This window comes from Tauraco erythrolophus, chromosome 19, assembly GCF_009769465.1.
Source record: "Tauraco erythrolophus isolate bTauEry1 chromosome 19, bTauEry1.pri, whole genome shotgun sequence".
Classification (NCBI taxonomy): domain Eukaryota; kingdom Metazoa; phylum Chordata; class Aves; order Musophagiformes; family Musophagidae; genus Tauraco; species Tauraco erythrolophus.
This window is the reverse complement of record NC_141483.1, coordinates 4,652,067-4,667,570: the sequence shown is the minus strand read 5'-3', so window position 1 is coordinate 4,667,570 and position 15,504 is coordinate 4,652,067. Positions and strand designations below refer to the sequence as shown.

General features: G+C 52.7%; 1 protein-coding gene across 1 annotated transcript; it reads right to left on the bottom strand.

Annotated features, from left to right (window-relative positions):
* Positions 1 to 4,061: 4,061 nt before the first annotated feature.
* On the bottom strand, positions 4,062 to 10,859 carry MLEC (malectin). Its single transcript, XM_086623304.1, has 5 exons — positions 10,664 to 10,859; positions 7,239 to 7,417; positions 5,702 to 5,878; positions 5,497 to 5,554; positions 4,062 to 4,320 (listed from the first exon to the last, which is right to left on the bottom strand). The coding sequence occupies exons 1-5, from the start codon at positions 10,857 to 10,859 to the stop codon at positions 4,091 to 4,093; spliced, it is 840 nt and encodes a 279-aa protein (XP_086479430.1). The 3' UTR covers positions 4,062 to 4,090.
* Positions 10,860 to 15,504: the final 4,645 nt, after the last annotated feature.

Below are 15,504 nucleotides of genomic sequence, written 5' to 3'. Positions count from 1 at the left end.
GCAAGAAGCAGACGGATTTCTCCCACATTGAGCACCAAACAGAGACTGAAACACTTGGTATTTCGCAGATGCTCAGAATCTGTCTCACAGCAAGGGCTGAAGCTGCTCTGCTGGTCCTCTCCCTCCTCCTGTTTTCCATCAAAGACAGGCCTGTTCAGTTCAGGATTCCCACACCAAGGCATTTCCCTGGCTGTTGCAACCCCATTTCAACTCCAGACAAAGGGACAAAGCACAGGCCTCTGCTCCCTGTTCAGACCCAAACTGTGCAGGGCAAGTGAATTTGGGGGGCAGGACCCCCAAGCCACACTCTTTACACAGAAGCTGTAAGCACCACACAACTCCTAGGACAACCCAGCTGTTGCTCACTCAGCTCTGAGCTGCACAGACACGCAGGCACCAGACTGTCTGGAAGTTCTCCATCCTGCCTTCAGGAGGTTTCTGGGGAAGACCAGACCTGAAGGAGCTCTTCCAGTTCTTCTATTCCCTGCTAGGCTTTTTTCCTATTGACCTCAAGGGCTGGAACCAAAGATACATGCTTGCAGTTCTCTGCTTCACCCGTAACCTCCAGAGCTGGCATCGAGGGACAGTGAGACAGTCCCCAGCTGATCACAAGGTCAGGGAATGCCTGTCCCTTGGGGAGAAAAGAGAAACAACTCAGAAGCTCCTTAAAAAAAAAAAAAGAAGCTTCTTCAAATAGACTTTCATTCAAAGCCTGAGAGGAAGGCACCAAAAAGAGACAGGAATTAATTTGGCTTTCTGCTCACTGCCACCTGGGATACTCAAAAGGGTCAGAGCTGTTGTTTTAGTCACACACACACAGAAGGGGAAAATAGCCTGGCTTAAAGGTACAAAAGGAGGGGCTGATGAGGGGGCAATTAAAACAGGCTTTGGAACCATCACCCTGGGGCTGGATCCAGGCCCAAAACATGATCAACAGTATCCTCTCCCCTTCAACAGTGGAAGCTTTATTAAAATTGCCTTATCTGCCCCTCTCTACGCAATTGCTCCACGAATTGAGCCAGAGTCTGTTCTGACTCAGCTCCTCACACTGCTGCACAGAAAAACACACACTTGCTGGAAAGCAACTGGAGGCAAAAAAGCACAAACAGGCTTGTCTCTAACCAGTCTCAGTTAAACAATACCTTAGGTATTCCCTCAAACACCTGGAAAGCTACAGCCAATTCAACCTTTTTCTTTCCCTGGTCAGGCTGGCAAGGGGAGTCGACCTGAGTACGCCATTCCCAGCGAGGTGCTGACTGGTTATCCCCTACCATCCTCCCACGCTCCTATATGGTTTGTTTGAAGGCTTCTTCTGAGGCAAACCTGTCAGGAAGAGATGGACCAACAAGGAAAGCCACTCATAGCACCGTAACAGGGTCAGGAACCCCCCAGTCACCCAGACACCAGGTTTGTAGCAACAAAAATGCATAAAACCAGAGCCAAAACAACTAAATTGAAGCCATGAAGGATGAACTTCCTATTCTTATTCAAATAAGACAAATTCATTTGAACCGAGCAACTGGAACACAACAGATCACACCTTGCACAGCTTTGCCTTAGGGTGGCTGATGGCACCAAACGGGTGCCCTGGCTGCCAGGAGAGGCAGGGATAAACTATCTCAGCAGACTTGCCTCTGACTTTTGCACTCCTAAATGCACACCCTTTCTCATGCTGGGCAAGGCGCAGAGATTACTGGGTGAGCCACAAGAAGCAGAGTCCTTGCTTCAACGTTGCTCAAAGAAAACGCAACCTAAAAGGCCTGGAGGAGAACAGCTCCTTACAGAGAAGCTTGCTTTCAAGCCCAGGTTCTTTGCTTAACAAATCAGTCCAGTTCATGCTTCTCAAAACTGATAAAGATCTAAATATTTCCGTGCTCCAGTTAAAGCAACCCCCAAACCACTGGAGAATCTCTGCAGGCACCATCACCAAACAAAACAGAGCTTATTATGTTTTGTAAGTACTAGGATTTTAACAGCAGCTAGAAGACGAAGCAGACAACTTCAAGCTTACTGCCTTTTCATCCTAAGCTTTGTTCTAAAGATCTGCTCTCTCTAAAGCCTGTCTTCTGCTTCCAGTGTGGCAGAGACCCTCCTGCTTTTCCCAAACTGGCTGTTACCACTTGTGCAACTGGAGAGAAGGTAATTAAGGTCCTACTGCTTGCTTTTTAGCTCACAGACACAGAATTAAGGTCAGGCTTATAGCAGTGATGTATGCATCAGGATGCCAAGGTTCAGTGCCACTGCTGTGCAGAGCAGTGCTTCGACACCTCCCTCAGCTCCCGTTCTGGAGCTTGTGAGCTGACAGCTCACATCACAGCTTGGAGAAGGCTTCAGCTGCCTGGGCCCAGAAGAGCAGAAAGGCTGCTCCTCTGGTTTCCCTTCCAGAAACTACATAATTCTGCTGACCCTTCTCAGCTCAAAGAAAAGCTGAGCCACTGCAGGGGATCAAACCCAAGAACAACTGCTAGGAAAACTCCGGCCCAGGGAGAAGCAGTAACAAGGAGGACACCGCTCAGTGCCACTGCTCCGGGTAAAGAGAGCACTTCCATGAACAAGACAGACAGCGTGAGGTAGTGTTCTGCGAGCCCAGAGCTCACCAGCATTGATGCTGACTCGCAAGGACCCAACCCTGCCTGGGCCAGATCCTGCTCCAGCACACAGAACATCTCCCCCCCACCAGCCAGAAGTGCTCAACATGTCAGGAGGCCAAGACCGTGGGAAGGCAGCTCCTCGGGGCCTGCAGCTCCGGATCAGCAGGCGCAGCAAGGGCTTTTGCTCTGCTCAGCCTCTGTCAGGCAGGCACAGGCTCTGCATGTAGAAACAGAAGCATCTTGCAGAAATATCCCTGGGGGAAGCAGATGACCTTGTCTCCAGTGTTCTACTCACTTCCAGATCTCTGGAGGGGAACAAGCCACCTTGCTCTACAGGACTGAAATGTTGGACATCTGCCCCTTCACCACAGTGCCTCGACACGCAAAAGGCCAAGCTAACCCAAGACACTAACAATCCCACTGCACTTCTCACCACTTGCAGGCAGGCCTGGTCCCTAAAGCAGGGAAGGAGAGCTCCAAGGAGCATCCATGAGGTTGCTCCTCTCTATTGTATGGCACAGGCTGTTCACAGTCACGAGGCAGGGAGAGGAGCTAACTGTTAGGAAGGTCAAGGAACAAGTCTCCAGAACCTCCTCTCTAGGTCATCTGATTCTCAGCTTCTTCCAAAGGAGAGGTCACTTGCTAGAAAGGGCGAAACGAGGAACTGGGCTTAAAATGAAACCTTTGAAAAGAAAAGGATATTAAAAAGGAAACAAAAGCCATAATCAATACAGAAAACAAGTGCATCTGATCAGACGCCAACGTCGTCAGCCTCTTGCAGGCTACAGCAGAATCCCTCTGCGATGGATCTAACATTACAATTGCCAAACTAGGAAAGTCTCTCCCGACTGGTGCAGCAAATCAGGCCAGATAAATCCCTCTGCTCCTGGCGCAGCACGCACTCTTAGGAGGGGAACGTCTCCACAGAGGCTGAGCGGCTAGCTAGAGTCTTGGTATCTTTATGCAGGTGAGTACCATACATCGTGTTGCACACATTTAGGGAGATGCTGGGCCAGGCTCCATCCTCTGAAGTTGGTAATCACCCAACGGCACCACAACACTTCCACGCTCCCGGACAAAACGTGTATACCCAGGCCTGGTTTTAAGAGCACTTCCCTGCTCAAGGAACCGTACTCCACCCAGCAAAGGCAGAGATCTTGCAGCACACGGCTTTCCCTCAGTGTGGGATGTGGCCCAGGACTGGTAGCATCAGCTTCCAACAGCCCAATAAACAGACAGCCAGGACTCAGTTTACTCTTGGATGCCCCAGGGAGGATCAGAGGCTGCACATGGTGCGAAGGGGAAGGCAAGGGCCTCGCTGCTTGCTGGCAGGGGGAAGGTAAGCTCCCTCTTACCTGGACCTGCTATTCATTCCAGATGAATCTTTTTTTTTTTTTTTTCCCTTAAATTATGAACAATATGGAGAAATTGAAAGCAACCGTGTTTGGTCCAACTCCTTCCCTCCCAGCCCCTTGGCTGATGCTCTGTGGGGCTTGCTCTCATAATCGGCAGAGGCAGAAGAGGGTAGGAATGAAGACACCAAAGGCCACCAATATAGGAAACATGAGGCTGCTGTTGTCCGAGGCATAGGGGTTTGGTGTGCGTGGGCCTGACTGAACTCGGTTCTTATTTGCCTGTTTTTTAACACTGGAGCCATCATCATACTCATCTTCATCATCATCTTCCTCTTTTTTCTCCAGACCTGGGTGTGGTTGCAGCTTTGGAACATCTGTTGGACAAAACAAAAGGTTGCAAGGAGGCAGGATGTAACCTGGGAAACCACCAGAGTCACTCCCTTCCCCTCTCCCCAGTCCAGCACGGACACAGGCAACAGGGCACCTGACACCACACCACCACAGCCAGAGCACCCCAGGAAACAGGAGCATCCTCCCTCACAGAGACTCACACCACTATTTCTTTCCTCCATAATGCAAGAGCATCTAAAGGCCCAGTCTGCAAAGAAACAACATCCCTCCACTCCATCTGCGGGTCACACAGGAGAAGTTACAGCACAAAAGCCCAGTTACAGCATAAACAGTCAGCTACTGCAGCTGCTCCGTGAGATCTAGTCAAGAACCTGCTTGGATCAGCAGACACAGGTGCAAACCGGAGAGGACATAACCCTTTCTACAAACGGTCCTACCTCACATCACTGCACCCCCAACCCAGACCTATCAGGGCAGCACAGCCCAGCCCCACTCAAATCCAGCCCTCTGAGCCTGGAGCCTGAATTGCAGCTCCCCCGCACAGCAAGGTGCCACCTGGCCACCAGGTTTCGCACCAAATCTTCAGCAGCACTTGGCAACACCTGACCAGTAGTAAACTGGTGCTTTGTCAGAGAGGGGTCCTAAGCCTCTCCTGCTCAGGAGCTAAAGGGGCTCTGACCCCAACACACTTACAAAGAGAGTGACAAAAGAACAAGGACTTTACTAGCACTCCACACTGCTATCCAGAGGAACTGACACCTGGGAAAATACACTGCTTTGTCCTCAAGCCGAGAAGGCAAAACAAAGCTCCAGGTAAAAAACACTTAACTACCAGTTAAAAGATCTCCCTAAGTTACTTGTCTGCAGGGCTGCTGCTGACATCCAAGCCCAGAGGGAATTTATCTGTAGCTATAAGCTAAGACTGACCAGACGTGTTCCCTTCTCCTCTACCCCACATGCAGGAAGTCCCGAACAAAACTGATTTTTCTTATTCGAAAAACAACATAACTTTGTGCATTTGGAGGAGTGGGACCACACTACACACCTACTTCATTCTGCAACTGCACTCTCTGGGACCTTGCCGAGAGAGAAACAGTTTTGGCAGAGGTGGGTCAGCAAGAGCTATGATCTCATGGTCTGAGAAGCAACAGGCTGCTCTCCAAGGGAAAGAGTCTTCTGGCTCAAAAAACTGGGCTTACCTTCCACTGTTCCTTGCAGGATGTATAGGGCACAGATTTTTGGATTGTCATAGTAGCCCTAGAGAAAGCAAAGAAGTAAGTCAGTGCTGCAGCTTCAAGGCAAGAAATATTCTCCCTACCTACCATCACCTCTCCTCCTCCAGCACACAGCTGCATCACAGCACTGGGGAAAAAGATCAGGGCTCTGCCCATAGAAGCTTATTACCTTTACAAACTCAATGTGGAGCTTCCCCGTGAACGTGGAAACCTCTCCCTGGACACTCAGTTTCCCCTTTTTGATACTCATGGGAATGATCTCATCATGAGCTGTGCTGTGTCCAACTCTGTCAAAAATGTCCAAGTCCTTCACCACCACATGGCCATTCAAGCGAACATCAAATACCTTCAGGGTGGAAGAAACATCAGAGTGTCAGAACGGATTCAGGCACATGACAGTTGAAAGGCGAACAGAACAGGAAAGGTCTCTGCACCCAAGACCAGAAAGCATCGCAGCGTGCACTGTCCCACCACACATGCTCCACTCCCTTGGGAAGGACTCAGAGCCCAAAAGCATCCAGGTAAAGACACTGAAGCATTAACATTGCTTTCAAACACCCTGAAACCTGCCTCCTTCTTTTAAAACAACCCCTACATCTGCTGTTCAGAACTGGAGACAGCACAATTTTATTCTGGTTTAGTTGTACTTTTCTTCCACAACTTACTTTCCACCTACTGGCTGAGGACCTGCTCCTACCACCCCAGGGTGGCTGTGGCACACCATGCCCTAGGGATTTAAGCCATTTCTAACTAACAGCCTGCAGCAGAGAAGAGGAAACAAGCCGGTGAAGGACAGAGTTTGAAGGAGGTAAAATGTTGAACTGCTAACCACATCTGTGAATTCAGAGTGAAAGTCCTCCTCAGGGCTGTAATGACTCAAACTTCACTCAGCACCCTGGGGAATCCCAGCAGAACCACATGAAAGAAGAGGAACCAAAGACGCCTCAGCCCTTCAGTTTCATCTGAGGCTGCTTTTTGCATCCATTCTGTAAGCCAGCCCCACCAGTTCTGTTCCCTGAAATACCTCTCTGACAGGAAGGCAGTGCAATGCTCAAGATGCAGGGCTCTAAAGAAGCTGATGGAGTCAGGGGAAAGCCAGACTAAAACACACACCACTTCTTTCCCAGTTTATCACAGGGCTTTGAGTTCTTTGTGCTTCTGCTTCCATGTCTGTACATGAGGGATTTCAAAAGTTGACAAGGATTATTCTTCTCTATAGAGCAATAAAGAGGGTTTAATTAACTCTGCGCTTTCGGGATCAGTTTAACCAGCATCAAGTCTTATTACATTTGTAAAAATTTGTTTAAGTAGGTTATTTAATCCCAACCACTTCCCTGATTCAGTCTGTGCAACACTTCCTCCAGCCCAAGCGTGCTGTCATGTCAGGAACAAGTGTTCAGGAAAAAGGCAAAACCAGCTCTTCTCAAAGCCAGCATAGCCTAAACATATTGTAAAACTCCAGTGCTAGTTATGTTTAGTTGCACATGTTTGTTCGAATACTTTGTAACACGATTTTCCAGCCTGACTGTATATCTGGAATGTGGAAGAGAGCTCGAAGTTTCCGAGCCCACACTCTAGGAACTACGTTAACCATCAGCACCTTACCTAACTTCTTTCTCCAGCACACACAGCAGCAGAGGCAACCTGGACATGCACAGTCAGCCAGGAACTCGCATCAAAGAGACAAGCAAGGAGCTGTTGCTTACCTTCTGTTGAGACTGTGCAAAATAGACCTCTGCAAACTTCAACACCAGCACATAGTCACCCTCCTCTTTGATGGGAACTTCATAGCCAAAGGTTTCCTCATTGTAACGCTCGGTCTGGTACAGAATCTGATCTTCCGCATTGGACCGCAGAATGGGCAGCTTCATACCGTAGTCAGAAGCTGGGTTTCAACCACAAAATGGTGAGAGAAAGGATTAATTTCTGAGGCACGTGGAAGAGACGTTTTGCATACTCCTGAAGCACCTAACTCCTTAAGTGGCATCTTAGGCCCTCATCAGACCTGTCTCCCCTCCTTGCTCTGACCAGGAGGAGGCACTACTGGAGCAGGAGCAGAGGATGCCAAAGCCCCAGGATCCAGGTCCTGCAGAAAAACAGGTCTGGACCTGCTGCAGTCTAAGACACAGTAAAGTCACTTGCACCGTCTCAGAAAGAAGAGTCTGTTGCACAAACAGGGCACAGAGCCAAAGGACTTGGCCACTGACTCCTGCTTCAGAGAGCAAAAATGCCTGGAATATTTTAACAACATTTTCAAATTACAAACTCTGAGTACAAAAACAAAACAGTCAGTGTAGGACTGACTTGACTGATTCATTAAACAGATTTGAAGTTTGCAGTCGATGGCATCAGATTTTTGAGACTCACCCTCCTCAAGTGAAAACCTGGGAAACAGCAGAAGGGCGAGAAGCATGAGACATCTTACAAAACCCTTTCTTCTCACCACAGCTACGCAATATCTGCCAGTTTGAAGACAGGAAGAAGGAAGCAAGAAAGATACTCAAGGGTTTCAAGAGAACCAGCAGCTCCAGCAGCTGCTGTTCTCGCAGCCACCCAGCTGAAATGGGTGCTGTCTGCAGGCACCTGAACAGCCTCCTGAGAAGGGCCCAAACGACATTCCCAAACAGGACAATAACTGAGAAAATAACAGAAATCATAAAATTTGCCTCTTCTCAGCCATCATTTCACCACCTCTAAAGCAGCCCTCAAAGACCTTAACTTGGCTTGATGTTTTATTGTGTCAGAGTTACTGCAGAAATGCAAACTGATGTATGCCTCAAGAGCTCCGAATCAAACAGTTCCCCAGCGAAGCAGGGACAAGAAGGAAGACTGTGGACACCACTTGCCCACTGGCACTTCAAGCAGAAGTTGATCCAGACGAAGTTCTCTGCTGACACTAGCCACTTCCAGCCCCATTTCCATGGGAACAGACACTGCATTGGCCAAGACAAAGCAAGAACTACTAACCCAGTGCACGTTGCCAAAGATGGAGCCAACGTAAACGAGTGAGGGGAAGTTAGTGCCAGCTCTTAGTCTCCTGTTTCACACAGAGCTACTCAGTCAATCTTCTACTTCTCTTTACCTCTCGAACCTGGGCGCAAAGGCTGAAGACTAATCACCAGAAGTAGAGGGTGAAAAGTTTAACCTGTCCTCCCACACAGATATTTCTGGCCAGCTACAGATAACAGTGATAGCAAACCAAGGACTCCACAGAAGTCAGCTCCTATTAGAGGAAAGTGCACAGGAAGAAAGTCCTTTAATATGCAAGAAGGTATCGGGAGAGGAAGACCTGTCACCTGCGTATCAGAGGTCTGTTGACATAGCTGTGGAAGCCAGCTGAGAGGCAGCTCACCCAGAGACGAGCAGCACGCATTAAGCTGCCACTCAGCTACATTTGGCACCTGGCTATTCCGTAATTGCCATCAGCATGTTTTGTCCTTCAGGGCACAGCATCTGAACTGGGGCTTGGAAAAAAAAAAAAAAGGTTTTAATTTGCCCAGAGGCAGTACAGCCAAGAAACACTATCCCTAGGTCGTTTCTTCCCAGTCAGCCACATATTTCTGCTGTAGCCATTACACGCCTAACACAGAGAGGAACCCGGAGTAAACTGAACAATGGTGCAATAAAAAGCCATTGAGGGAAAAGCAGCTGAGAGCTCAAAGGGGTAAAGTCTCCTCCACTGTGCCTGGCACCACTGGCTGAAGCAGGATTACTGTAACAGCCTGCTGTTCAGAGCAGAGACCACAGGCTTTCCCCAAAGGAAAAGCATGTCACAGTGTGCTTGAAAAAGACCTTTTTTTCCTCCTCAACTCAAAAACAAATTGTTCAAGTCCACAAGGACATTCTCCTTCAAGTCACACGTGAGAGGTCTGTGAAGGAAAACTGACCTAGTACGATCAGAGCATCTTGTGTGACGGGGTGAAAAACACCTAACAAACTGTATTAATATTTAAACGCGACCTCCTCTGTATACATTGTGCCAAAACTGCTCTCCATTCAGGATGGCATTCATGCAGGGTGAGCAATGCCAGTCCTAGCTGTATGGCACAGGACAATCCTCACCATCCTGCATGGAAATAGTGAAGGTTAGACTGAGAAGTCAACAGATAGCTCATCTTCTCTGCACTCGACCACTCACCTGCTGTCACCTGACAGCAGAGGCAGCTCAGCACAGCTAACTTTCCAATACATTTGTGAATCAACTAAGTTTTGGTGCACCGATTATCAGAAGCAGGTAAAATTCATACATCCTAAGTGGTTTCAGGCGAAGTAGGAAAAAGCAACCCAAATGCAACTGGAATATTAGTTCTCCATCCTGTCCTTACCGGTAGAGAGAAGCTCAGTGGAACAGACCAGCCAGCAACACCTTCCTCCTGCCCGGCCGCAGCACCGGGGATCCCTCTGATCCCCGTTGGGATGGGGCTGCCGGAGGCCGGCATCACCCCGCGCCCGAGCGCTTGAGCTGGGCAGAGCACGTTCTCGCTTTACCGAGAGCACCGCAGGCTGGGCTTCAAGCTGGCAGACCGCGCTGTGGAAACTGGGGTCTTTCAGTGGAAAATTGGAAAAGAGCAGCCAGGCGGCTGCATGCGGCCGGTTTGGCAGCCCGACCGCTCCCCGTCGCCTTTCCAGCCGAAATTCCACTCCAGTCCGCGAGAAGCGACTTCCCCTCCGGCATTACACAACCCCGCAGCCCGAGGCCGAGAAAACGAGCCCGAAGCCTGCAGCGTTCATCCCGCCGCCAGCGGGGCCCAGGGCACGCTCCGCCACGGGGATGGCGGGGTGCAGCCCCCAGCCGGGCCCGGTGCGTGGCAAGCGCCGTGCGGGGGCTGGGTCGAGCTCCCCGCAGCCCCTCGCTGTCCCACGGCCGCCCCCTCCACGACGCCGGGCCTGGGGGGCCGAGAGAGAGGAGACCCCGCCTGCGGGCCCGGCCGGGCCACCGCAGCCCTGCGGGGAGACCCACCGACCCTCCGCGGCGGGATGGCGCCGGGGGGACGCGGGTCCCGGACCGCCGCCGACACACGCGGGCCCCGCTGCGCCCGACGGAGCGGAACCGAGCGGGCCCTGAGGGCGGCCCCAGTGACACCCCCGCGGCGGGCCGTCCGCCCGGCACCGGCGTCCCCCCCGCCCTCACCTCGGCCCACGCGGCCCTCGAGCGGGTCCTTGCGGAAGTGGATGCCGTTCACGTCCACATGGGCATCTCCGCCCGCGTTGACGGCCCAGACGACGCTGTCGGCGAGGCCGCCCGCCGCGCCCCGCAGAAGCGGCGGCAGCAACAGCAGCAGCAAGGGCGGCAGCCGCGGCGCCCCGCACGCCCCGGCGCCCACCATCTCGGGCTCCCGGCGCCGCACCCGCCCCTTCCTGCAGCCGCCAGGGGGCAGCCTACCCCGCTGCCGGGGCGGAGCGCGCTCCGGCCAATCCAGACGCGGCAAAGCGAATATTAATTCTCTGCCCGCCTGCCATTCGGCGGCCGTCAGACTCTATCTGCATATTCGTAACCCGCTGGGCCAATAGGCGCCGGGAGCGGGCGAGCAGGCTTGGTTGAGAGGCGAAGGGACGGCGGCGCGCTGCGGCGGGAGGCGTGTCCGGCCGGAGCGGGCCGGCCCGGAGCGGAGCGGGGAGTCGGTCCCCGCGAGCTAGGAGTGCCCCGGGCCGGTACCGCTCGCTCAAGGAGGGGAGCGAGGGCAGAACCGGCTCCCGCAGGAAGGAGCGGCGAGGAAGGACGCGGCTTCCCAGCGGCGTCTTCGGGACGGGGACGCAGCCCGGCGAGCTCCCCTCGGCGCCGGACGCCTGAGGGAAGAGCCCCGCCCCCTCCGCTCCTCCAATCAGGGAGCTCCAGCGCGGCCGGAACGCAAAGCACTGTGGGACGGCGGCGGGAACCGGGGAGGCCGATGGGTTGCCGAGGCAACGGGCGGCGCAGCCCCGGGACCGGCGCGGGCAGCGGGCGGGGGGGCGGCGGGCTGGGCCGGGCGGGGGGGCGGCGGGCCGGGCCCGGCGGGGGGGCGGCGGGCCGGGCCCGGCGCGGAGTAGGGGAGCGGGAGCTCGGCTGCCGTCGGGGGCGGCTCCTCGTTGCATCCCGGTAGTTTCGTGCCCGCTGTACTCTGGACAGCAACTCGCAATACCGATTCTCTGCCGCAACAAAACGCGCCGGTTCCCCGGTCGCCCGTCATGGAGTACGGGAAAAGGCAGCTACCGGCCCGCCCGGCAGCGAGCGGGATGGCTGGGTGGCGTGCTGGGTGGCTTTGGACCACAGCCATCTGCTTGGAAAGTGAAACGGCCAGTAAAGGGAGGCGGGGGAGCTGACTGTTACTCTGCCAGTGTTTTTTCTCCCTGTGTTGCGTTTTACAGGAGAATGTAAGATCTTGTGTTGTTTGGTTGTTTTTTCCTGGAGGAGCTTGGCAAGGTCTTGGGAGGGCTGGAGTGAGGCATCACACATGGAGTTTGGATGAAACTCACTCACTACACAGTGGTGGGGAGCAAATGACTTAATGTTTGCCTCTGTGTTTGCCCTTCTGCCTGATCCTGGTGTTCCTCAAAGCTTCGGATGCCAGCCAAGCCTTGTGTCCACACTTCGGTCACCACCTGTGTTAGCAGTGGCTGCTCCTAAGTCTCAGGGATGTTTTTAATTTGGGTCTTCCGCAATGCATTTGCCTTTATTTCTAAAGACTTGGAGCTGCTGATTGTGAATTAAAAGGGGTTGTTATTTTCGTAATGTACCTCAGAGGCGTTTTAACGGGACGCAGCCTTGGAGAAGTGAAGTCAGTTTGGTGAGGGGAGAGTAACCACCCAGCCCCTGCTCCCTACCCTGCTCTGCCAGGTCGGAGTGGGCCCCAGAGCACATCCTTGCTGCTGTCACAGCGGCTCTTGGGCTCGTGGTGTAGCTGGGCCAGGGCAGACGTGGCACCGCTGTCTTCCCATGTCAGCACTGCTGCCGGGAGGTGTTCCTGAAACTGCAAGGTGGCTTAGGAAACCGCATCCAGAAAAGTAGTGTAAAACACACACGCTTAGCACTTCTCCAGAGTAAGCCACCTCACACTGGTTCCTGGCAAATTGTCTCAGCATTACAGTCCCCAGCCCTGGCAGCATCTGATCAAATCCAGACTAATCTCCCGTATCCCTGCTGTGTTTGTGACCTGTTGGGTGTCCCTCAAGTTCAGTTAGCAAAGTAGTTGTCCTCTGCCAGCCATGGCCAGAACAATGCTGTCCAGTTGGTGAGGCTGAGGGAGGCCTCGTTAGAGCTCATTTGTACTAATTACAGACGATCCTCCCTAATCTCTCAAGATTTCTCAGCTTAAATGGCAATGTGCTTGGGTCAGGAACTTCAAAGCACGTAAACAAGCTGTGAAAGTGAAGTGAGAAGAGGAATGGTGTGAATCATCAGTGGGCTGAGACAGCCGGGGCTGGAGTAACAAACAGTCCGTGGGTGCAAATCCTCGTATTTCCTGTCCTGAGACCCACCAGGGCAGCAAAGGTCCTGCTGAGGGCCACACACAGCCCCTTGCATGGCCCAGGCGGGCTGAGGCAGCTGGCCCATTGGCCTCCAGGGCAGCAGGGCTTTTGCAGGCCTCACACACACACACAATGGCAGTGGGGGTTCAAACGTTGGCTGGCAGAGCTGGGGAGCGTGGCGCTCACGGTGGGACCTGCCACCGGTGGGCACGGGGGCTGTGCAGCCCTGGGTCCCTTTTGAGGGCTCCTGGGCCTCCTGCACATCTCACAGTGAAATATCAGCAACTCTTCCTTGAAAGAGAAGAGTTCCCCGCCATGAACAAAGGGGAAAACCTCCCTCTTTCCTCTCCATCCAAGGACTCAGCCTTTTTAGAGGGCATTTTAGAGCATTGCAATACCTCCTCTGCCTCCGCAGTGAGGGCATCTTCTACTAACTAGCCTGGGTGGTTTTCTCCCAAGAATCAGCAGCCCATCATGATGCAAGGGGGATTAACTGAGCAACAGCGAGTGAGGAGGGATAGTGGCTGTGCTCATCCAGGTGCAGGAGGAACATTCATCCTGGTTCACGCTGGCAAAGGACGGCGGACATGCTGTGACGGCCCGCAGCCGCCATGTCCTACACTGCCACCCCTGAATCATTACTTACAGTCACCAACAACTTGATGCCAGCTTGTGCCCCAGATGTCAAAGGCTCTGTATCCTGTTACTAATCCACTGAGCCATCAGTCCCTTGATGCAGGATGGATTTACACCAGTAACCTACAAGTGAAAGGCTCAGGGTTGTCTTCTCAATCCCCTGATCTCTCCCTGTCCCCTGGCAGCTGTGCCAAAATGGCTCTCAGTCTTCCATCAGTCCTGCCTGGTCTACAGCCCTGATCATTCACAAGCAGTGTGGGGCACGTGTTTTGGTATTAGCCATTTACTGCCGGGAAAAGGGATCGGGATTCAGGATGTCCAAAAAGAGCAACAGAGACATGTGGGTCAGAAGCAGATCTCGTGACTAACGAGACATCTAAGAAGCCAACATGCCTGGGCCAGCTCCTGACCCACACAGGGCTACAGGGCTCAGGTGTCCAGAGGGGACCAGCTCTGCCCTGCCATGTGGAGCTATTTGGAAGCCTCCTTGGTACTGGACTGGAGATGAGAGCAAAAGGATTATCTCTGGAATTAGATTATTTAGATTGGAACTTTAATCTCTGACCCTGTCTGCACAAGAAAACAGTAAACCTCCCTGACATTATTTGGGGTTTGTTATGCAAGTAAAGCTGGGCTTGCAGCAAGAGCTGCTGCTGGAAGGAAAAAAAATGAATGCTCTGGAGACCTGCCCTGTCTGACCTGTTCACTGTATCATGGTAAGACCTGGCAGAAAAGAGCTACAGATAATTTGGCAGGGACCCAGCTTTCCTCGGAAGTAGCTGTGGCTCTAGGACTGCCTCTGCAATGACACAAAGGTGTCCTGCAGCCACCCTTCCCCTAGCACCGGTGTCTCTGCATTTCTTGGGAAGACAAACACAGCTCTGCCATGGTACAAACACAGGGGCCTGCCCAAGTGGAAGTGGCAGTAGTTCGCAGAGAACATCCCCAGCCACCATGATGTTGCGCTGTGGATCAGTGCAGCCTCTAGAAATGGGTTTACAATTTTAAATAAATTAAGACCATGTCCTGCTATCTGCCGCTGTGGGCAAGGACGCGGCTGCTGGGTGCAGGACCTGGGAATGAGCAGGCAGAAGCAGCCACCATGCCTGTTGCCACTGACTGTCCGTCGGGCTTGACCCTGCTGGCTACTGCACAAGGCACGTGCCCTGAGCCGTCACTGGTCCCCGTGGGCAGGCACAGCCACAGCCACGTGCCCTGAGCCGTCACTGGTCCCCGTGGGCAGGCACAGCCACAGCCACTCTGCTGCACACAGACAAGCAGCGCGGCTGTCCTCTTGCTCTGCACACACACACGCTTCCTTCTCAACGGGCTCCACTGCAAACGAAGCACATTTGTGCACCAACACTTCCTGTGGCAGACACAAGCCTGCACAGGTCTCTCCCTCCCCAGTATTAGCCGAAGTACGTATATAACTTACCAGGACTCTAGACTGTTCAGTTTATCACCCTCATTTCCTAAGCACAACACAGCTCAGCTGCTGTACCCGTAAATATGGAGATCTGTAAATATCCATTTTCCAATTTCTTGGCTTACACCCACATTTCTAAGACTGGACCAGCTCCATAAATACACACAGATAGTTTGCATACACCCACTTGCAAACAAATTCTTCTACTGCTGCACTCCCAGGTACCTATCTGCACCCCCTGCTTTTATGCACGCACACACAAACCTTTCCCAGTGCACATGGCTGTGTAAACATGAGTACACACACACACACACACACAAATATAAGGAGAAACATAGTTTTTCCATTGCTGGGATATCAGCCATGGCTACAGCTATGCTAGTTGGCACAGCAACGGGAAAGCAGAAGAGAAAATCCTCTTTTGGGACATGGAGTTGTGGACCCTGAGAATCTGAAAGGGA

Coding starts and splice junctions, on each gene's coding strand:
- MLEC (XM_086623304.1), bottom strand. CDS start 10,859: ATGGTGGGCGCCGGGGCGTGCGGGGCGCCGCGGCTGCCGCCCTTGCTG. Junction 7,418..10,663: donor CGAGGGCCGCGTGGGCCGAG/GTGAGGGCGGGG, acceptor GTTGAAACCCAG/CTTCTGACTACGGTATGAAG. Junction 5,555..5,701: donor TCCACATTGAGTTTGTAAAG/GTAATAAGCTTC, acceptor TGCTTTCTCTAG/GGCTACTATGACAATCCAAA.